This window comes from Callithrix jacchus, chromosome 12 (assembly GCF_049354715.1).
Source record: "Callithrix jacchus isolate 240 chromosome 12, calJac240_pri, whole genome shotgun sequence".
Taxonomy (NCBI): Eukaryota; Metazoa; Chordata; class Mammalia; order Primates; family Cebidae; genus Callithrix; species Callithrix jacchus.
Genome location: NC_133513.1, coordinates 4,347,230 through 4,363,883, shown reverse-complemented (window position 1 = coordinate 4,363,883; position 16,654 = coordinate 4,347,230). Strand labels below are relative to the sequence as shown.

General features: G+C 55.2%; 1 protein-coding gene across 5 annotated transcripts in view; it reads left to right on the top strand.

Annotated features, from left to right (window-relative positions):
* Window positions 1-16,047, top strand: part of CCNF (cyclin F) — a 30,565-nt gene extending 14,518 nt beyond the window's left edge. For 3 of the 5 annotated variants that reach the window (XM_009008933.4, XM_009008934.4, XM_002755768.6), the window contains 8 exons: window positions 3,060-3,224; window positions 6,209-6,332; window positions 6,635-6,815; window positions 7,139-7,226; window positions 10,555-10,654; window positions 10,755-10,882; window positions 12,645-12,814; window positions 13,770-16,047. In XM_009008933.4, coding sequence (XP_009007181.3) covers window positions 3,060-3,224; window positions 6,209-6,332; window positions 6,635-6,815; window positions 7,139-7,226; window positions 10,555-10,654; window positions 10,755-10,882; window positions 12,645-12,814; window positions 13,770-14,236 — 1,423 coding nt within the window. In that variant the 3' untranslated portion in view covers window positions 14,237-16,047. The remainder of the gene's footprint in view (window positions 1-3,059; window positions 3,225-6,208; window positions 6,333-6,634; window positions 6,816-7,138; window positions 7,227-10,554; window positions 10,655-10,754; window positions 10,883-12,644; window positions 12,815-13,769) is intronic. The other 2 variants (XM_078344359.1, XM_035266532.3) reach the window with 1 other exon arrangement.
* Window positions 16,048-16,654: the final 607 nt, after the last annotated feature.

Here is a 16,654-nt window from a genome sequence, read left to right as displayed (position 1 = left end):
CAGCCTCCATCGAATGTCTCAAACACCAGCTGAGATGGTGAGATTCACATTCCCCAAGCTGAGACACAGCCTCTTCTTTATGGCCAGTCTGCGAGCATCAGTATGTCACATGAAACTCAGTGACCCTCGGGAGCCCTGCCGTCCAGGGCAGCTGCCATGCTAACCACTGAATCACAGAATGCGTTGCAGGGTAAAATGGAAAACACGAGTGATTTCTCAACTTTACACATGAGATTTCAGATAGTTTGGATTTACAATGGGAAGCCTCTGGTTACCCATTCAGCAGAGCAGTGGCATGATTTCAAACACCCAGTGCATAATGAGCACTCAGTGAACATTTATGTACTTACAAAATGATCAGGCCAGGCATGGTGACTCACACCTGTAAGCCTAGCTTTTTTTTTTTTTTTGAGACAGGGTCTTGCTCTGTCGCCCAGGCTAAGCGTGTAGTGGTGCGATCTTGGCTCACTGCAACCTCCCAGATTCAAGTGATTCTCCTGCCTCAGTCTTCTGAATAGCTGGGATTATAGGCATGTGTCACGACAACTGGCTAATTTTTATATTTTTAGTAGAGACAGGGTTTCACCGTGTTGACCAGGCTGGTCTCGAACTCCTGTCCTCAAGTGATCTGCCTACCTCAGCTTCCCAAAGTACTGGGATTATAGGTATGAGCCACCACACCCTGCCAGTCCTAGTATTCGGGACTCTGAGGAGGGAGGATCACTTAAGCCCAGGAATCTGAGACCAACCCCATCTCTATTTTAAAAAAAGAACTATTATTCCTTCCCCAAGAGAGGGCTGATGTTCCTTTCTTACAAACGCACATTCAAACTCACACACAGTCTTAGGGATATAGCACCGCTTTGTGCTACATTAAATGACACTGGCCAGGTGCTGTGCCTCACACCTATAATCCTAGCACTTTGGAAGGCCAAGGTGGGAGGATCACTTGAGGCCAGGAGTTCAAGGCTATGATCATGCCACTGCACTCCAGCCTGGGCCACAGAGCAAGACCCTGTCCTCAAAAATATATATACATTTTTTTAATGGCACCAGGCTGTAGTGCTGTTGAGTTCTGTGCTGCCTGTGTGGTGGTGGCAGCCCCCTTCCCTCTGTCCGTTGGAAGAAATAGGCTGATAACACCTTCTAACCTTGGTCTGCTCTTTCTTTTTTGTTTTTTTTTTTTGGTTTGTTGATACTCGCGTGTGGGCTTTGTTTTTGTTTGTTTGTTTTTAATTTATTTGCCAGGGAAATGCAGCATCTGATAAAAAGTGAAGGTGCGTTCCCCATTTTAAAGTATATAATTTTGTGGTCCATTTTTTTTTTTTTTTTTTTTAATTTATTTTTGAGTCTCACTCTGTCGCCCAGGCTGGAGTGCAATTGGGCGATCTCAGCTCACTGCAACCTCTGCCTCCCGGGTTCAGGCGGTTCTCCTGCCTCAAACCTCTTAAGTAGATGGGATTCCAGGTGCCTGCCACTGCACCTGGCTAATTTTTGTATTTTTAGTAGAGATGGGGTGTCACCATTTTGACCAGGCTTGTCTTGAACTCCTGACCTCGTGATCCACCCACCTCAGCTTTCCAAAGTGCTGGGATTACAGGTGTGAGCCACCTTGCCCAGGCCTGTTTTTATTTATTTATTTTGAGGTGGAATCTTGCCCTGTTGCCCAGATTGGAGCATAGTGGCATGATTTTACCTTACTGCAGCCTCCACCTGCTGAGTTCAAGCAATTCTCCCATCTCAGCCTCCTGAATAGCTGGGACTATAGACATGCACCACCACGCCTAGCTAATTTTTGTATGTTTTGGTAGAGATGGGCGTTCACCATATTGGCCACGCTGGGCTTGAATTTCTGACCTCAAGTGATCTGCCCTCCTGGCCTCCCAAAGTGCTGGGATTACAGGTGTGAGCCACTGTGCACGGCCCAGTGGTGGTTTTTAGAAGCCAGATCTTTACGCTTGTTAAATCCATCTGCTTTTAGTAAGCTTCCTAGTCTGTTCACAGTAGCGGCCAGTTTAAACCTTAAACACCTGGCCCTTGCATGGTCTCTGTTCTAGGACGAAATAGAGGTTGATCGGCTTCTCCTCTGCCCTTCTTTTCATGCTTCGGCTCATCTTCCTCTCCTCCCCTCCACCACTGAAGATGCTTCTGTCTGGGGTAACGCCTGACACCTGCTCTGCCTGTCCAGCAGAATCACACATCCTCCCATTCCTGTTACATTCTGTTCACTCTGACCCTTCTGCTTGAAGACAAGCATCTGCAGCTGGGTATGGTGGCTCGTGCCTGTCATCCTAGCACTTTGGGAGGCTGAGGAAGGCAGACCACCTGAGGCCAGGAGTTCAAGACAAGGATGGCCATCATGGTGAAACCCTGTCTCCACTAAAAATTAAAAAATTAGCCAGGTGTGGTGGCGCACACCTGTAGTCCCACCTACTAGGGAGGCTGAGGCAGGAGAATTGCCTGAACCCAGGAGGTGGAGTTTACAGTAAGCTGGGATTGTGCCATTGCACTCCAGCCTGGGTGACAGAGTGAGACATTGTTTCAAAAAAAAGAAAAAGACACAAATGTCTCCATTCTATTCAGAAAGGCATTTACCATATTGGGTATCCTGTGGCATTCCCTTGCAGCCGTCTGTGTTCCATTTCCCTTGCAAATGTCCTGTGGCATTCCCTTGTCCCCTGCTACCTGCAGGCCCCAAGGTGCAGCGCTGATTGCTGCATAAACAGCTATGGGCTGACTTTTTACTCCGTGCCAGGTTGCGGTCTCATAGCGCTTGTGATTTGGAACACTGGGAACGTGTGGTCCTCTAGGAGGGAGACGGGTGCACAGGTGTGCAAGTCTGTCCACCTCGCAGGAACCCCGTCAAAGGGTGTGGGGCCTGCTTTTGGGGCTGGGACCCACCGAGCCTCCCGGGCTTCCTGGGACATGGCCTCCCCAGCCTGGGTCCCAGGGTACATCCATGATTCTAGAGCTACCTAGGATTTGGTCAGGCCCAACAGGTGGAGTTGAAATTGCAAGCAGGGACACCTGCCCTAGTTCGGCTGCTGCTGTATCCACAGGTACATTCTGATCGACTGGCTGGTGGAAGTCGCCACCATGAAGGACTTCACGAGCCTGTGCCTGCACCTGACCGTGGAGTGTGTGGACCGCTACCTTCGGAGGAGGCTGGTGCCGCGATACACGCTGCAGCTGCTGGGCATTGCCTGTATGGTCATCTGCACCCGGTAAGAAGCCCCCTCCGTCTGGCCAGCAGGGACATACTGGCTCTCCCTGGGGTCAAGGGCACTGCCCTTCATGTGCCCCTCACTGGTTCTTTGTTTTTGTTTTGAGATGAAGTCTAACTTTCACCCAGGCTGGAGTGCAGTGGCGCGATCTCGGCTCACTGCAACCTCTGCCTCCCAGGTTCAAGCAGTTCTCCTGTCTCAGCCTCCTGAGTAGCTGGGACTACAGGCACCCACCACTACACTCAGCTAATTTTTATATTTTTAGTAGAGATGGGGTTTTACCATGTTGGTCAGGCTGGTCTTAAACTCCTGACCTCAGATCCACCCGCCTCGGCCTCCCAAAGTGCTGGGATTACAGGCATGAGCCACTGTGCCTGGCCCTCAAGCGTTCTTGAGTCATGAGCCACCTGGTCAGACGTGAAGTTTTGAGCTGAGAGCCCTCCGCAGGCAGGGGTGGCAGAATGGCCCTCAGCATGTGGGGTTGCTCTGTGGGGCACCTGCATCCAGGCATTTCGTCATGGCACAGTGACTAGGACCCGGAGTGCGGCCTCACTCTGGCAGCCACAGGTTAGACTTCCTGTCCCCTGGCTCCTGAGAACGGCAGGGTGACTGATTAGGGAGGGTGGCAGTCAGCTGCCGTTCTCTGAAGTTAGGTTCTGAAGTCTGTTGCCAGAGTTTCCTATGCTCCTGGAGTCCAGGGTTTTTTGTCCCCCACTGGTGCCCTGCAGTGCCCACGCCAACCACAAAGGTGGCTCTCAGCGGCAGGGTGCATCCTCGCACAGTGGCCTGTACTTTTCACATCAGGCCGCTGCTTTTTTGACCAATGCTGGATCCCCTAGTTCCACCTTTGGAAATAGTGTGGAAATGATTCTCCTACTACGTTTCGCATTTCCTAAACCTGCTGTCCCCAGCATGGTCTACACCTCCCTAGGAAGGGCTTTCCAGACCGACTCATCTGTAGTGCCTGGTGGGTGAGGATAGGTTTGGCTGCACACAGCTTATACGTACGCTACAGAGACTTGTTTCTCTCTTGCAAAAGTAACCCAGAGGCAGAGGGTCCAGGCTCAGGTCATTGGGATGATTTTTGTTTCACGAGGAAGCAAAGGAAGCCCATCTCCCATCTTAATCTCTGCCACCAGTTAGGGTGCTCCCCTTGTCCCTGGGACACCTGTACCTGTCACATTCACCTTTGCACTTAGCCTAGTCTTGTGGCCACATCTCACCAGCGGGAACCAGGAAGTGTGGTCTCTGTGGGCCTGCGTGTGGCAGCAGCTCGAAGCAGTGTCATTCCCACGGAAAGAGGGGGCAGCCCCTGCCGCAAGCATGCAGAGCCGTCTTCAGATGTGCTCTTCAGCCTGAATCCAGCGTCCCAGGTCTTCTGACCTGAGAAGGTGGAGCAGCTGCCTCCCTGTGTCTAACTGCGTATGACCAGCTCCTTGGCGGCAGACCGGCTGGCCGTGAGAGAATAACGTTTCAGTGAGCTGAGTCCACTTCCACAAGACCCGGTTGCAGTGGTCCATATAACTGTCACCACGGCTCCCTCCAATAATGTCTGCCTTACTCTTTTTTTTTCCTAAGTGGGTGTTGCAGGCACGGTGGCTCATGCCTGTAATCCCAGCACTTTGGAAGGCTGAGGTGGGCAGATTGCCTGAGTTTAGGAGTTTGAGGCCAGCCTGGTCAACATAGGGAAACCCTGTCTGTACGAAAAATACAAAAAAACAAAATGAGCCAGGCATGGTGGTATGCACCTGTAGTCCCAGCTACTCGGGAGGCTGAAGCATGAGAGTCACCTGAACCTGGGAGGCGGAGGTTGCAGTGAGCTGAGATCGTGCCACTGTACTAATTCAGCCTGAGTGACAGAAGCAAACCCTGTCTCAAAAAAAAGAAAGTTTGAAAGGCTAAGCTGCTCTCCACCTCTGCTCTCAGAGCAGCACCTTCCTTGCTCCGCCAGGCACCTTGCACCCCACGTGGGGCTCTCACTGGCCACTGACATCTCGTCTTTTTGGCATCTGCAGCCCACACACTGGCAGGCATGGTCCTTGTGCCTCCTGTCCTCTCGGTCAAGCTAATGGCACATGCAACCTGCAGAGGCCCCAGGACGGAGCAGCCGAGGGACCTGGCCTCAGTCCCAGGGGAAAGTGCTCTGGGGGCCACTGGAGCAGCATGTTCCCTGATAGCTGGTGCTGGTAGATGGCAGAGAACAGGGTGATCACTGCCTGGGGACAGTCAGGATTTCTGCGGCCACACAGTGCCGGGCAGACTTTGCAACAATCTTTGGGCACTTTGCCTCCAATTCCTAGATGTGGTGGTTCGCCCACCTTCTGGGTCTAAAACATTTCCACCCCACTCACAGAGCCGTCACGTGACAGGCAAGTCTCCGTCCTTGGTGCTTTTCAGCAAACTGAATGCTCATGGCACTCAGGCCTCTTGCAGGCATTTGTGAGTGTGTCTAACAGCCCTGCAGCCTTCTGTCTGCCTTGTGGTTCTCATCCCTCTTTCCAGTACTTTCTGACCTCCTCCTGTAACTACTATTATTAGATACATTTTTGTTTTGTTTGGTTTCGTTTTTTGAGGCAGGGCCCTGCTCTGTCACCAGGCTGGAGTGCAGTGGTGTAATCATACCTCACTGTAGCCGCAACCTCCTGGGCTTAAGCAGTTCTCCCACCTCAGCCTCCCAAGTAACTGGGCGTCTATATGCATGCCACCATGCTCTGCTAATTTTTTATTTTTTAACCTTTTGTAGAGATAGGGTCTTGTTTTGCTGCCCAGGGCGGTCTCGAACTGCTGGCTGAGCCTTCCTCCTGCCTGAGCCTCCGCTAGTCGGCCGCAGGCAGCTGGGTCCGTTATGTAGCCTCCTTTTGTCACCAAAGCCTAAAGCCGTGGCTCCCTCCCTACCTCGAAGCCTCCTAAAGCCTTGGGTCCCTGCCTCCCACCCCTGCCCCAGGAAGTGGGCTCCGCACCGAGACCCCTTCTCGGCATTGCAGGTTCATCAGTAAAGAGATCCTGACAATCCGGGAGGCTGTGTGGCTCACGGATAACACGTACAAGTACGAGGACCTAGTGAGAATGATGGGCGAGATCGTCTCCGCCCTGGAAGGGAAGATTCGAGTAAGCAGTGGTTCCATTTTCCTCGTTAATCTTAGTTCTCGCTGTGCGGGAGGGTGGGGTGGGGGGCATGCAGCTTTCCTGCTGTGGGAGGGCCTCGCGGACCCAGAGGGCAGCTGTTGTGCTGTGCCCAGAGCCATGGAGCAGGAGGCCCCGGTTGCACCGTATCGCCATCTGCATTGGTGCCCTGCACGTACAGCATTGGCGTGGACTCATCCGGGCCACACCCTACGCTAGGCTTGGACGCAGCACTGCGCAAATGAGCTCTGAGAGCTGAGAGCCCACACCCAGTCCCTGCTGCCTAGGTCCCCACTGTGGTGGATTACAAGGAGGTCCTGCTGACGCTAGTCCCTGTGGAGCCGAGAACCCAGCACCTGTGCAGCTTCCTCTGTGAGCTCTCCCTGCTGCACACCAGCCTGTCTGCCTACGCCCCGGCCCGCCTGGCCGCCGCAGCCTTGCTCCTGGCCAGGCTGACACACAGGCAGAGTAAGGAACAGCCTTTCCCGGGGATGCCTGTGTCAGGGAAGGTGCTCACATAGGAGGAGGCTCTGGGGAGGAAGAGTCCAGCCTCCATTTGTCCTGGTTACTTCTCGGGGGCGAGGTACAGCACAGCTCCTAGCTTCAGTATGTCCCAGATTTCTGACCTTGAGCTTGTACGTCCTGTGTGGGTTTTTTTCAAAACTATTTTTAAAAGACTGTAACCCTGAGCTCCAGGAAATTCCACAGCAGAACCCACCCAGCTACCGGGTGGGAGTGGTCAGGTGGCTGTCACCACAGCCCCTCCATCCACTGCCTGCTCTCCTCCCCAGCACAGCCCTGGACCACTCAGCTGTGGGACCTCACCGGATTCTCCTCTGAGGACCTCATTCCCTGCGTCGTGAGCCTTCATAAGAAGTGGTGAGTACGAAGGAAGCAAGTCCTCTGATGAGACTGCGCCACGGTGGGTGGGGCTCGAGCCCCTTTGAGGGCATCTGTTTCCCCTGAGACAACTGGCAGTCACATGCAGATCTTCCTTCAGTGAGCAAGGTACAGGAGGGCTTCCTCAGCGCTGATGTTTAAAAATTCTGGCTGGCACTTTGGGAGGCCAAGGCAGGCAGATCATTTTAGGTCAGGAGTTCAAAACCAACCTGGCCAACACGGTGAAACCCCACCTCTACTAACAATATAAAAATTAGCCAGGCGTGGTGATACACGCCTGTAATCCCAGCTACTCAGGAGGCTAAGGCGCAAGAATTGCTTGAACCCAGGAGGCGGAGGTTGCAGTGAGTTGAGATCATGCCAGTGGACTCCAGCCTAGGTGACAGGGCAAGACTCTGTTTCAAAAGAAAAAAGAAAACTGCCCCGGCATGCTGGCTCACACCTGTGATCCCAGCACTTTGGGAGGCCAAGGCAAGCAAAATCACGTGAGGTCAGGAGTTTGCGACCAGCCTGGTCAACATGGTGAAACCCCGTCTCTGCTAAAAATACAAAAATTAGCTGGGTGTGGTGGCACACGCCTGTAATCCCAGCTACTCGGGAGGCTGAGGCAGGAGAATCGTTTGAACCCGGGAGGTGGGGGTTGCAGTGAGCCAAGATCATGCCCCTGCACTCCAGCCTGGGTGACAGAATAAGACTCCGTCTCTCCCCACAAAAAAAAAAATTTCCAGACCATTTTTTTTTTCCACACCTTTTCGCATTTAGAGCATCTGCTCCCAACCCAAGTTTGGACAGCAGAACATGCTAGAAGAGATGAGGGCATCTCTCTGACCTGTGGTAACTTCGTGTGTGACGGGTTGTCATCTAGCTCAGGTGCTGGCACACCGTGGCTTCAGGCCACGTCTGGCCGCTTTTGTGAACGGGGTTTTCTTGGCAGCAGCCACCCTCGTTGGTTTCCACGTTGTCTGCAGCTGTTCTTGCTCTGGCAGTGGCTGATTTCATAGTGCAGCAGAGACCACGTGGTCCCCAGTGGGATAATACTCCCCTTCCCTTGAGAGAATGGCATCTGCCCTGTTGCAGCTGTTGGGATAGAATGATCCTCCATCTCATTGAGAAGATGGAGCCTGCAGGCGGGTCCCTTGCCCCATTGTGCCCAGCTGTGGCCCCCTCTCTGCCCCAGCCCCGCTGGGCTTCTCTCTATACCCGCCCTGGCTTCTCTGCCCTACTGTGTGCTGGGTCTGGCCCAGCCCTCACTGCACCTGAGCCCTTTCACTTGCTCTGGCAGCTTCCTTCAGAAACATTGGTTTGTTCCAAGCAGTCCATGGGCGGGGTACTGGGGGAGAGGCCGGGACAGAGTTCAGAGGTCAGGTTGTGACAGGAGAAACAGCAGGCTGGTGCAGGTCAGGCAGCATGGGCGGGTGTGGCTCCATGCACAGAGTGCGGCTGGGGGCACCTGAGCATCTGAGTCCCAAGCAAAGGGGGCAGCCATGCCAGGGCCGTGAGTGGAATCATGGCAGTGTGGGGCACGGAGGATGCGCATGGGGCTGAGTTTGCATCTGGCCAGGCCACCTCCCTCTCCCCTCCTCAGCTATGCTCACAGACTTGCTCCTCCCACCTCTCAGCACCCCCACTCTGTAGTCTCCCCCTTCCCTGCTTCTGCCATGACCTCCCTTTCCTCAGTCAAATCCAGCAGACTCAGCTGGGGTGAGCTTTGTTTTTCCTTTTGAGTTGGAGAGCAGGCTGGAGTGCAGTGGTGCCATCCTAGCTCACTGCAGTCCTGACCTCCCTGGCTCAAGGGATCGTCTCGCATCAGCCTCCTGAGTAGCTGAAACCACAGACATCACCACACCAGGCCCGGGTGGGCTTTTCTCCAGCCGGCATTACGTTGACCCTCCCTCCCTCGGCTTCCTGAACTAGACCTTGCGGCATGGGTGGTGGTCTCTCTTCTCCCCTACCCAAAGGGGCCAGGGAATTCTGGCTTTCTGCCACTCCTCAGACGCCTTTCCGGGGAGACTTCACCACTTCCAGGATTCAGCACATCTCAACCTCAACCTGCCACCCCCCTGCCAGCGTGACTTAGCCAATGGCCTGTTCTAGCCCTGGTGTTGTGCACGAAGCCCTGTTCCCCGAGCCGAGCCCTCCACCAGCCTTGGCTGCTTCTCTATCCCTGCATCCGCGCCAAATCCCTTTCCTCTTGCACTCACAGCCTAGGGGCTGGAGCCCTACGTGTCAGCTGCCTGGCCTCCTGGAGTTCTGTGGCAGCCGCCTTGCACGAGTCCTGTGTGTGCCACCCAGGGCCTTACTGTCGGTTTTTAGGATGAGATCAGTACTCCCGGGGGGTTCCGATGCCCCTGAGCAGCCCCTTCTCTGGCCCATCTGCTGTTTCTCCCCGATGTTGGGCTAGAGCCACAGGGTTCCTGGTGCCATCTCCTGGGCTTTCGGCGTGTGCAGGGTTCCTGGTGCTTTCTCCTGCAGTGCCCAGACCCTGTGCCTTCTGGGCAAGGAACGAGGGTGACAGTGGAAGGGTCAGTGTGAATCTCACCCCCCACCTTTGTTTACGGGGAGCACAGATCGTCCCCTGACACTGGCTGTTTCTGGGTTGTGTTTATTCTCTTCTTCCTGAAGAAGTTAATTTTTTTTTCCAAACCAGGTAAATTAGAAACATTTATTCACAAACTGAACTTCCTTTCATTGTGATTTGATGGGCTTTAGTTCATTCACGCAGTTGTGCTTGTCGTCACAACAGTCACACTTAGAACATTTCCACACAGCCCTCAGCCGTCACCCTCCCATTCCCTGAAACTGCCTGAGCCCTAGGCGACCCCCAGTGGTCTACTTTCTCTCCACGGATTTTCCCCTTCTGGACATTTTGTATAAATGGAGTCACAGGACAAGTGGCCTTTTGTGCGTGGGTTACTTCCCTGGGTGTCATGTTTGTGGGTCTGTCCATGTTGTGGCATGTGTCCCTGCCTTGTTCCTTTCATGGCTGAATAATACGCCACTGCAGGGACCACATGTGTTTATCCAGCCCGCAGCTGGATAGGACATTTTGCCTTTTGTCAACAGTCCTGCGATGAACATTCTAGTACAGACTTCCGCGTGGACATAGGTTTTCCTTTTTCCTGGGTCTCTACCTAGAGGGAAATTGCTGGGTCCTGTGGTGGCTGCATTAACCATTTGGGGGACTGCCAGGCCAGATTCCAGGGTGACTGCACCATTTTGCATATTCTCATTGCTCACTTGGGCACACTGCTGCCAAAAATGGGGTGGGGGTGCCTCACGTGTCCACTCCATGTGACTCTGTTTCCAGCTTCCACGATGACGCCCCCAAGGATTACAGGCAAGTCTCTCTGACCGCCGTGAAGCAGCGATTTGAGGACAAGCGCTATGGAGAAATCAGCCAGGAAGAGGTGCCTCCCTCCAGACACCTGGGCATCTCATGGGGTGCCGGGGTGTGGGTGGGCCTTGTCCTCGGGGCCTCTGTGCCCCCTAACTCTGGCTTCCCCTCAGGTGCTAAGCTACAGCCAGTTGTGTGCGGCATTAGGGGTGACACAAGACAGTCCCGACCCCCCAACCTTCCTCAGCACAGGAGAGATCCACGCCTTCCTCAGCTCTCCCTCGGGACGGAGAAGCAAACGGTTAGTCATCCCTCGTCCCAGCCCAGTTCCCTCGGTGGTGCTGCCTCCTCACACAGAGAGGCCCTCAAGGCTTGTCAGGGGAGCAGCAGATCCGAGGACAGCGACCCTGGGACCGAGCCCTGCTGTCAGGCCCTGGGCCCCTGCGTGACCTCCGGCATCTCTGGCCCAGGTCTTCCTCCTCCAGGCTGTTGTCTCGTCCTGACTGGGCTTCCTGTGGATGGTTTGAGCATGCGGGAACCCGGCCCCAGCTCCAGCCCTCCCCGTGCCTGTCATGGGCATCCTGGGCTTCTCTGGTCCATGGTGCTGCTGTCACTCCAGCACTCCAGCTGTAACCTATTCCCATCCCAGCACTTCCCTCGCCCCGTGCGGACCTGTGGACCCGCCTCTCCTATCTCAGTAGCTTGGCTGTTCCTCCGGGAGTTGACTTCCCCTCTCCACCTCAGGCATCTGGAAAGCTTGTACCCTGCAAAGCGCAGATGAGCAGGGCCCTCCCGTGCTGCTGGCCTGCCTCTGTGACTCCTCAGCACCGTGGGCACCCGTGAACTTCCCAAGGGCAGGCACTGGGTGACTGTCAACACAGGACCAGGCGGGGCTCCCTCTAAGAGTGTTGTGTGGGGAGTGGGCCCTGGAAGGAGACCCCAAACTTCTGGGAGCCCTGGGGAAGCAGCCGAAGCCCCTGCTGCTGCCACTTTTCTCCCTGAGAAGCGTGACAGGACTTTCCATTGTGCGGAAGGCAGGAGACCTGGCCCACCTGTCTCACTCCTCACACACACCCTGACTCTGTCCAGAGTCCACGCAGACATACACTACTACTCCGGGAGGGGCCTGGCCCTGTGCTCAGCCTCACTGTCAAACCCGCTTCTCACAGGCCCATCACAACCCCATCAGTCTTCTGAGAGAGACCCTCATGGGTGACACTGGGGTAGCTCTCCCCACCCCACCTTCCTCCCAGGCCCTGGGATCAGGATGGAAAGGCTTGGCTGGTGTGGTGGCTTTTCCCAGGCTCAGTCTCAAACTCTGGCCTCCAGCCCCATCCTGGTCAAGACTTGACCCCAGGTGGGTGTGGGTGCGAGCACTGCCCAAGGCCGGACCATTTCGTGCAGTCTGCCTGGCACTGGGCTGAGCACTGCCTGCCCCTTATCAGTCAACACCAGAGGGGCCAAGCGTGGTGGTGGTTCACCCCTGTAATCCCAGCACTTTGGGAGGCCCAGGTGAGTGGATCACTTGAGGTCAGGAGCTCAAGACCAACCTGGCCATCGTGGTGAAACCCCATCTCTACTAAAAATACAAAAATTAGCTGGGTGTGATAGTGCGCACCTGTAGTCCTACCTACTGAGGAAGCTGAGGCAGGAGAATCGCTTGAACCCGGGAGGCAGACATTGCAGTGAGCCAAGATTGTGCCACTGCTCTCCAGCCTGGGTGACAGAGAGACTCCACCTCAAAAAAAAAAAATCACTGGAGAGTGGCGTCATCTTAGGGTTTCCAAGGGACCAGGTGGTTGGCATAGGCCCCACAGCTGAGCCAGGTACACGGGGGTTCACACCCAGACCTGTGGCCTGAGTTCACCGGAGCTGCCCTTTATGTCAGCCCCGCCTCAAGGGTTTATACGTGTTCTAGCTTCATTGGCATTTTGTATGCAGCAGACCCTTCGGGAGCACGCGGTGACAGGCCGGGCATGCAGGTGTTAGAGGCAGCTGCGGAGGACCCAGCCTCCCAGTGCTGCCACCATGACCGGGTCTCCTGGGCTGTCTCCCCCTTGCAGGAAGCGGGAGAATAGCTTCCAGGAGGACAGGGGCAGCTTCGTCACCACCCCTACTGCGGAGCTGTCCAGCCAGGAGGAGACGCTGCTGGGCAGCTTCCTCGACTGGAGCCTGGACTGCTGCTCCGGCTATGAAGGTGACCAGGAGAGTGAGGGCGAGAAGGAGGGCGATGGTGAGTGGGCAGCCGCGGTGCACTTGAGGGAACGTTGCAGACAGCCGCCCTCACTGAGGGCCTCCGCGCACCTGGCCCTGTGTGTGTGCTGTGGGAGGGAGGAGGATGTGCACAGAGCAGGGCCTGTGGGCGGGGCCAGCTCCTGCCCCACAGGGGAGCATGTCCAGACACCAGGAGAGTGAGAGGAGGGGAGAGAGCCCCCAAAACACCCCAGCTCAGGGCTCCTCCCACCACACAGGGACCAGAGGGCTTAGGCCACACCTATCTAGCTCCTGCTGATTCTGTGTTGGGAGGGCGTACTAGGGTTGCGGAGGTAGAGGCCCAGTTTGGAGCTCATGATAAGATCTTTCTGGGCCAGGTGTGGTGGCTCATGCCTGTAATCCCAGCAATTTGAGAGGCTGAGGCAGGAGGATCACTTGAGGCTAGTTCAGGACCAGCCTGAGTGACATAGCAAGACAAAAAATTTAAAAATTAGCTGGGTGTGGTGGCTGCTCAGAAGGCCGAGGCGGGAGGCTCTCGAGCACAGGAGGCAGGAGCTACAGTGAGCCATGATCATGCCACTGCACTCTAGCCTGGGCATTCTTTCTAGAATATTGGGATGTGCCCACGTGGTATACATGACACTCCTCGCTGCCCTTCTGGGATCAGTGCCCTGTGCAAACGCCAGGCAGACCGCAGGGGTCCTTGCCAAAAGCCCAGTTAGGACAAGGCCTGGCGACTTCCCAGTTGTTTCTACGTCCACTTGGCTTGAGGTAGATGGCCAGCTTGTCATCTCCACTGTTGTTGGGGTCATGGCAGGCAGCCGTCCAACCTTGGAAGAGCCCTGTCACCCACAGCTTCTCACCACAGGAGGGCAACACGGGTCCATAGTGAGGTAGAAGATTCTTGACCTGGCAGGGGTCTCCCCTGATGCTTGAGTGTGACACAACCTCCCTCCCCACCAACCATCCTGCAGTGACAGCTCCCAGTGGCGTCCTCGATGTCACCGTGGTCTACCTGAACCCAGAACAGCATTGCTGCCAGGAATCCAGTGATGAGGAGGCTTGCCCAGAGGACGAGGGTCCCCAGGACCCACAGGTGTCGGTGCTGGACACCCAGATCCCTGCAGTCCCAGGACCCGAGTCCCCGCTCTGCACCAGCCAGCAGCCAGGAAAGGACATCACGACCTCAGGGTACTCCTCTGTCAGCACCGCAAGTCCCACAGGCTCTGTGGATGGCAGCTTGGGGGTCCTGCCCCGATCTACCTCAGTGCTATCTCTGGACGGTGACTTGCGCACACAGCCCTACCACCATCAGGCCAGGAAGCCATGTTTACAGTGTCGTCCCCCAAGTCCCCCGGAGGGCAGTGTTCCCCAGCAACAGGTGAAGCGGAAGAATCTGTGTGTGCACAGTGAGGAGGAGGGCATGAACTGGAGCTTGTGAGGCTGTGACTGCGTCAGCGTGTGTGTCGCGGTGGATGTGTACTTGGGGGGCTGCTCGCGGGGTGGGAGCACAACATAGGATTGCTGCGTAGACCCCGGCGGCCTTCGCACAGAGCAGAGGGGGTGACTTGTGGCCGCCAAGTTTCTTTCTCCCTGGGCGTCATGTGAGTCATCAGAATGTCCAAATGAGGGTGAAGAGCTCAGATCCACCTCTGGAAGTTTAGCCTCAAAGCAATCAGCCGCATTGCGTGGAGGGCACCACTCTGTCCTTCTGGGTCCCACTGTCTCTGGAAACTTGTGTATCTCTGGAGGCCTGTGTGTGTCCTGGTCTTCCCAGCCCCACCAGAGCCCCGTGCCGGGAGCTGACAGCCTTCACTCAGAGCACGTGTGCCCTGGGTAGTCAGACACCATTTGAGCCCACCATTTGTCTGGCTTGGGGCCCCAGGGGGGAGTTGGCAGCGCAGAGCACACCACTGTCCCTTCAGTGTGTCCCCTCATCCACCTCAGCCTGTGTGGGCACCCACTTCCTTCTGGGCAGGGCTCCTGTCGCCAGGGCGCCTGTGTCCCTGCATACTGCGTGGACTACCTTGGCCACAGACCCACTCCCTACGACATGTTAGTCATTTTAGAGTCTGTCCCAGAGACATTTGTCTGACCCACAGATGGTGTCAATGTGAACACCTCTCTGTGCTGAATTTCTGGGCCATTCTTTTCCTGTCTTTATTTCTAAATTTTCTTCTTCTAAGATGCAAATGAGAAAAACTTACAACAGAGGGTATTAAAAAAACAAGATTCCCACCGTTATTTAGGCTTAACTGCAAAACAAAAATCTTACTCCCGCCCCTCAATGCCATCCTGACACTCTTTATGCAAAAAGAATTTTCCCAGAGATGCTAACCAGAAAAAACTTGAAGTCCTCTGTAACATCTGAGGTTACCGAGGCAGACGAGCAGAGCAGTCTGGGGCCACGTCCTGGCTGATCCCAGCTGCAGCTCTGCTCTGGGCACCTGAGGGAGGGAGGCAGATGCTCTAAGCCTTTCCCGCTCGCCACGGAGACTCTGGTCTCACATGAAAAGGGAGCCTGGGAGACAGCAGCCCATGCCTGGGGAGCCTGCCTCCAGCCAGGTGACCGTGGCCTCTCCCCGGGGCTGGGCTGACCACAGCACACTCATCCTGCTGCCATCCTCTTCTGTTTCCTCTGAAAATGTAAGAAGAGTCCCCTGATGCTTTTTTTTTTTTTTTTTCTCTTGAGACAGTTTTGCTCTTGTCACCCAGGCTGGAGTAGAGTGGTGTGATCTCAGCTCACTGCAGCTTCTGCCTCCCAGATTCTCCTGCCTCAGCCTCCCGGGCAGCTGGGATTACGCACCCAACCATGCCTGGCTAATGTTTGGATTTTTAGTAGAGTCGAGGTTTCACCATGTTGGTCTGGCTGATCTTGAACTCCTGACTTCAGGTGATTTCTCAATCTGGCCTCCCAAAGTGCTGGGATTATAGGCATGAGCCACCACACCTTGGCCCTCAAATGCTCTTGAACCAGAAGCCCAGGACTGGGAGATGCTCACTGAGTGACTACTTTTCTGTGTGTTTATGTCTGAGGCAGCTGTCTTTTTGCTACTTGAAGGGAATTCTGGCCACCCTGGGTGGGGCGTGTTTGGGGTGAGAAACCAAGCGTTGGAACTGTAGACCTGTCCTGTTGGCTGTGTGCCCCTGGGCATGTGTGGGCCTTAGTTTCCTCATTTGTAAGAGGGGCGATGATCCCTACCTCACAGGGGTGTTGTGAGGGTTAAATATGAGGAGCATAGTGGCAGGTGAGTGATGGATGTCCTTTGCTGCCTCCGCCCCTTTTCTGGGGGCTCTTTTGTCCAAATCCCAACTCTGGATGGTGAAGGAGGAAACCACTCTGGGGGGACCTGGCACTGCCTGCGTGTGGTGGGCTCCTGACTCAACCTTTCCCAGCCTTCTCCTTCAGAGAATCTCCAGGGAGGCAGGGCCACTGGCAGCCTCCCCCACCGCTGACAGAGGGGCCCACCCCCAGGACTGGCCCAGAGCTGCTTGGGTCCCAACCTCCCTGACAATTCCGTGCCCTTCTGCGATGGCACCTTCCCATTAACAACTATGGAACAGACTCACCTGTCCCATCTTTAAATGGCACCTCCAGGTCTGTCCTCTCTCCAGCTACCTACCACCTGGGATTTCTTCGCCCGTATTTTATTTATTTATTTATCTTTGAGGCAGTTTTATTCCTCTTGCCCAGGCTGGAGCACAATGGCATGATCTGTGCTCACCACAACCTCCGCCTCCCAGATTCAAGTGATTCTCCTGCCTCAACCTCCCAAGTAGCTGGGATTGCAGGCGTGCGCCATCACGCCCAGCTAACTTTTCGTATTTTTAGTAGAGATGGGGTTTCTCCACGTTGGTC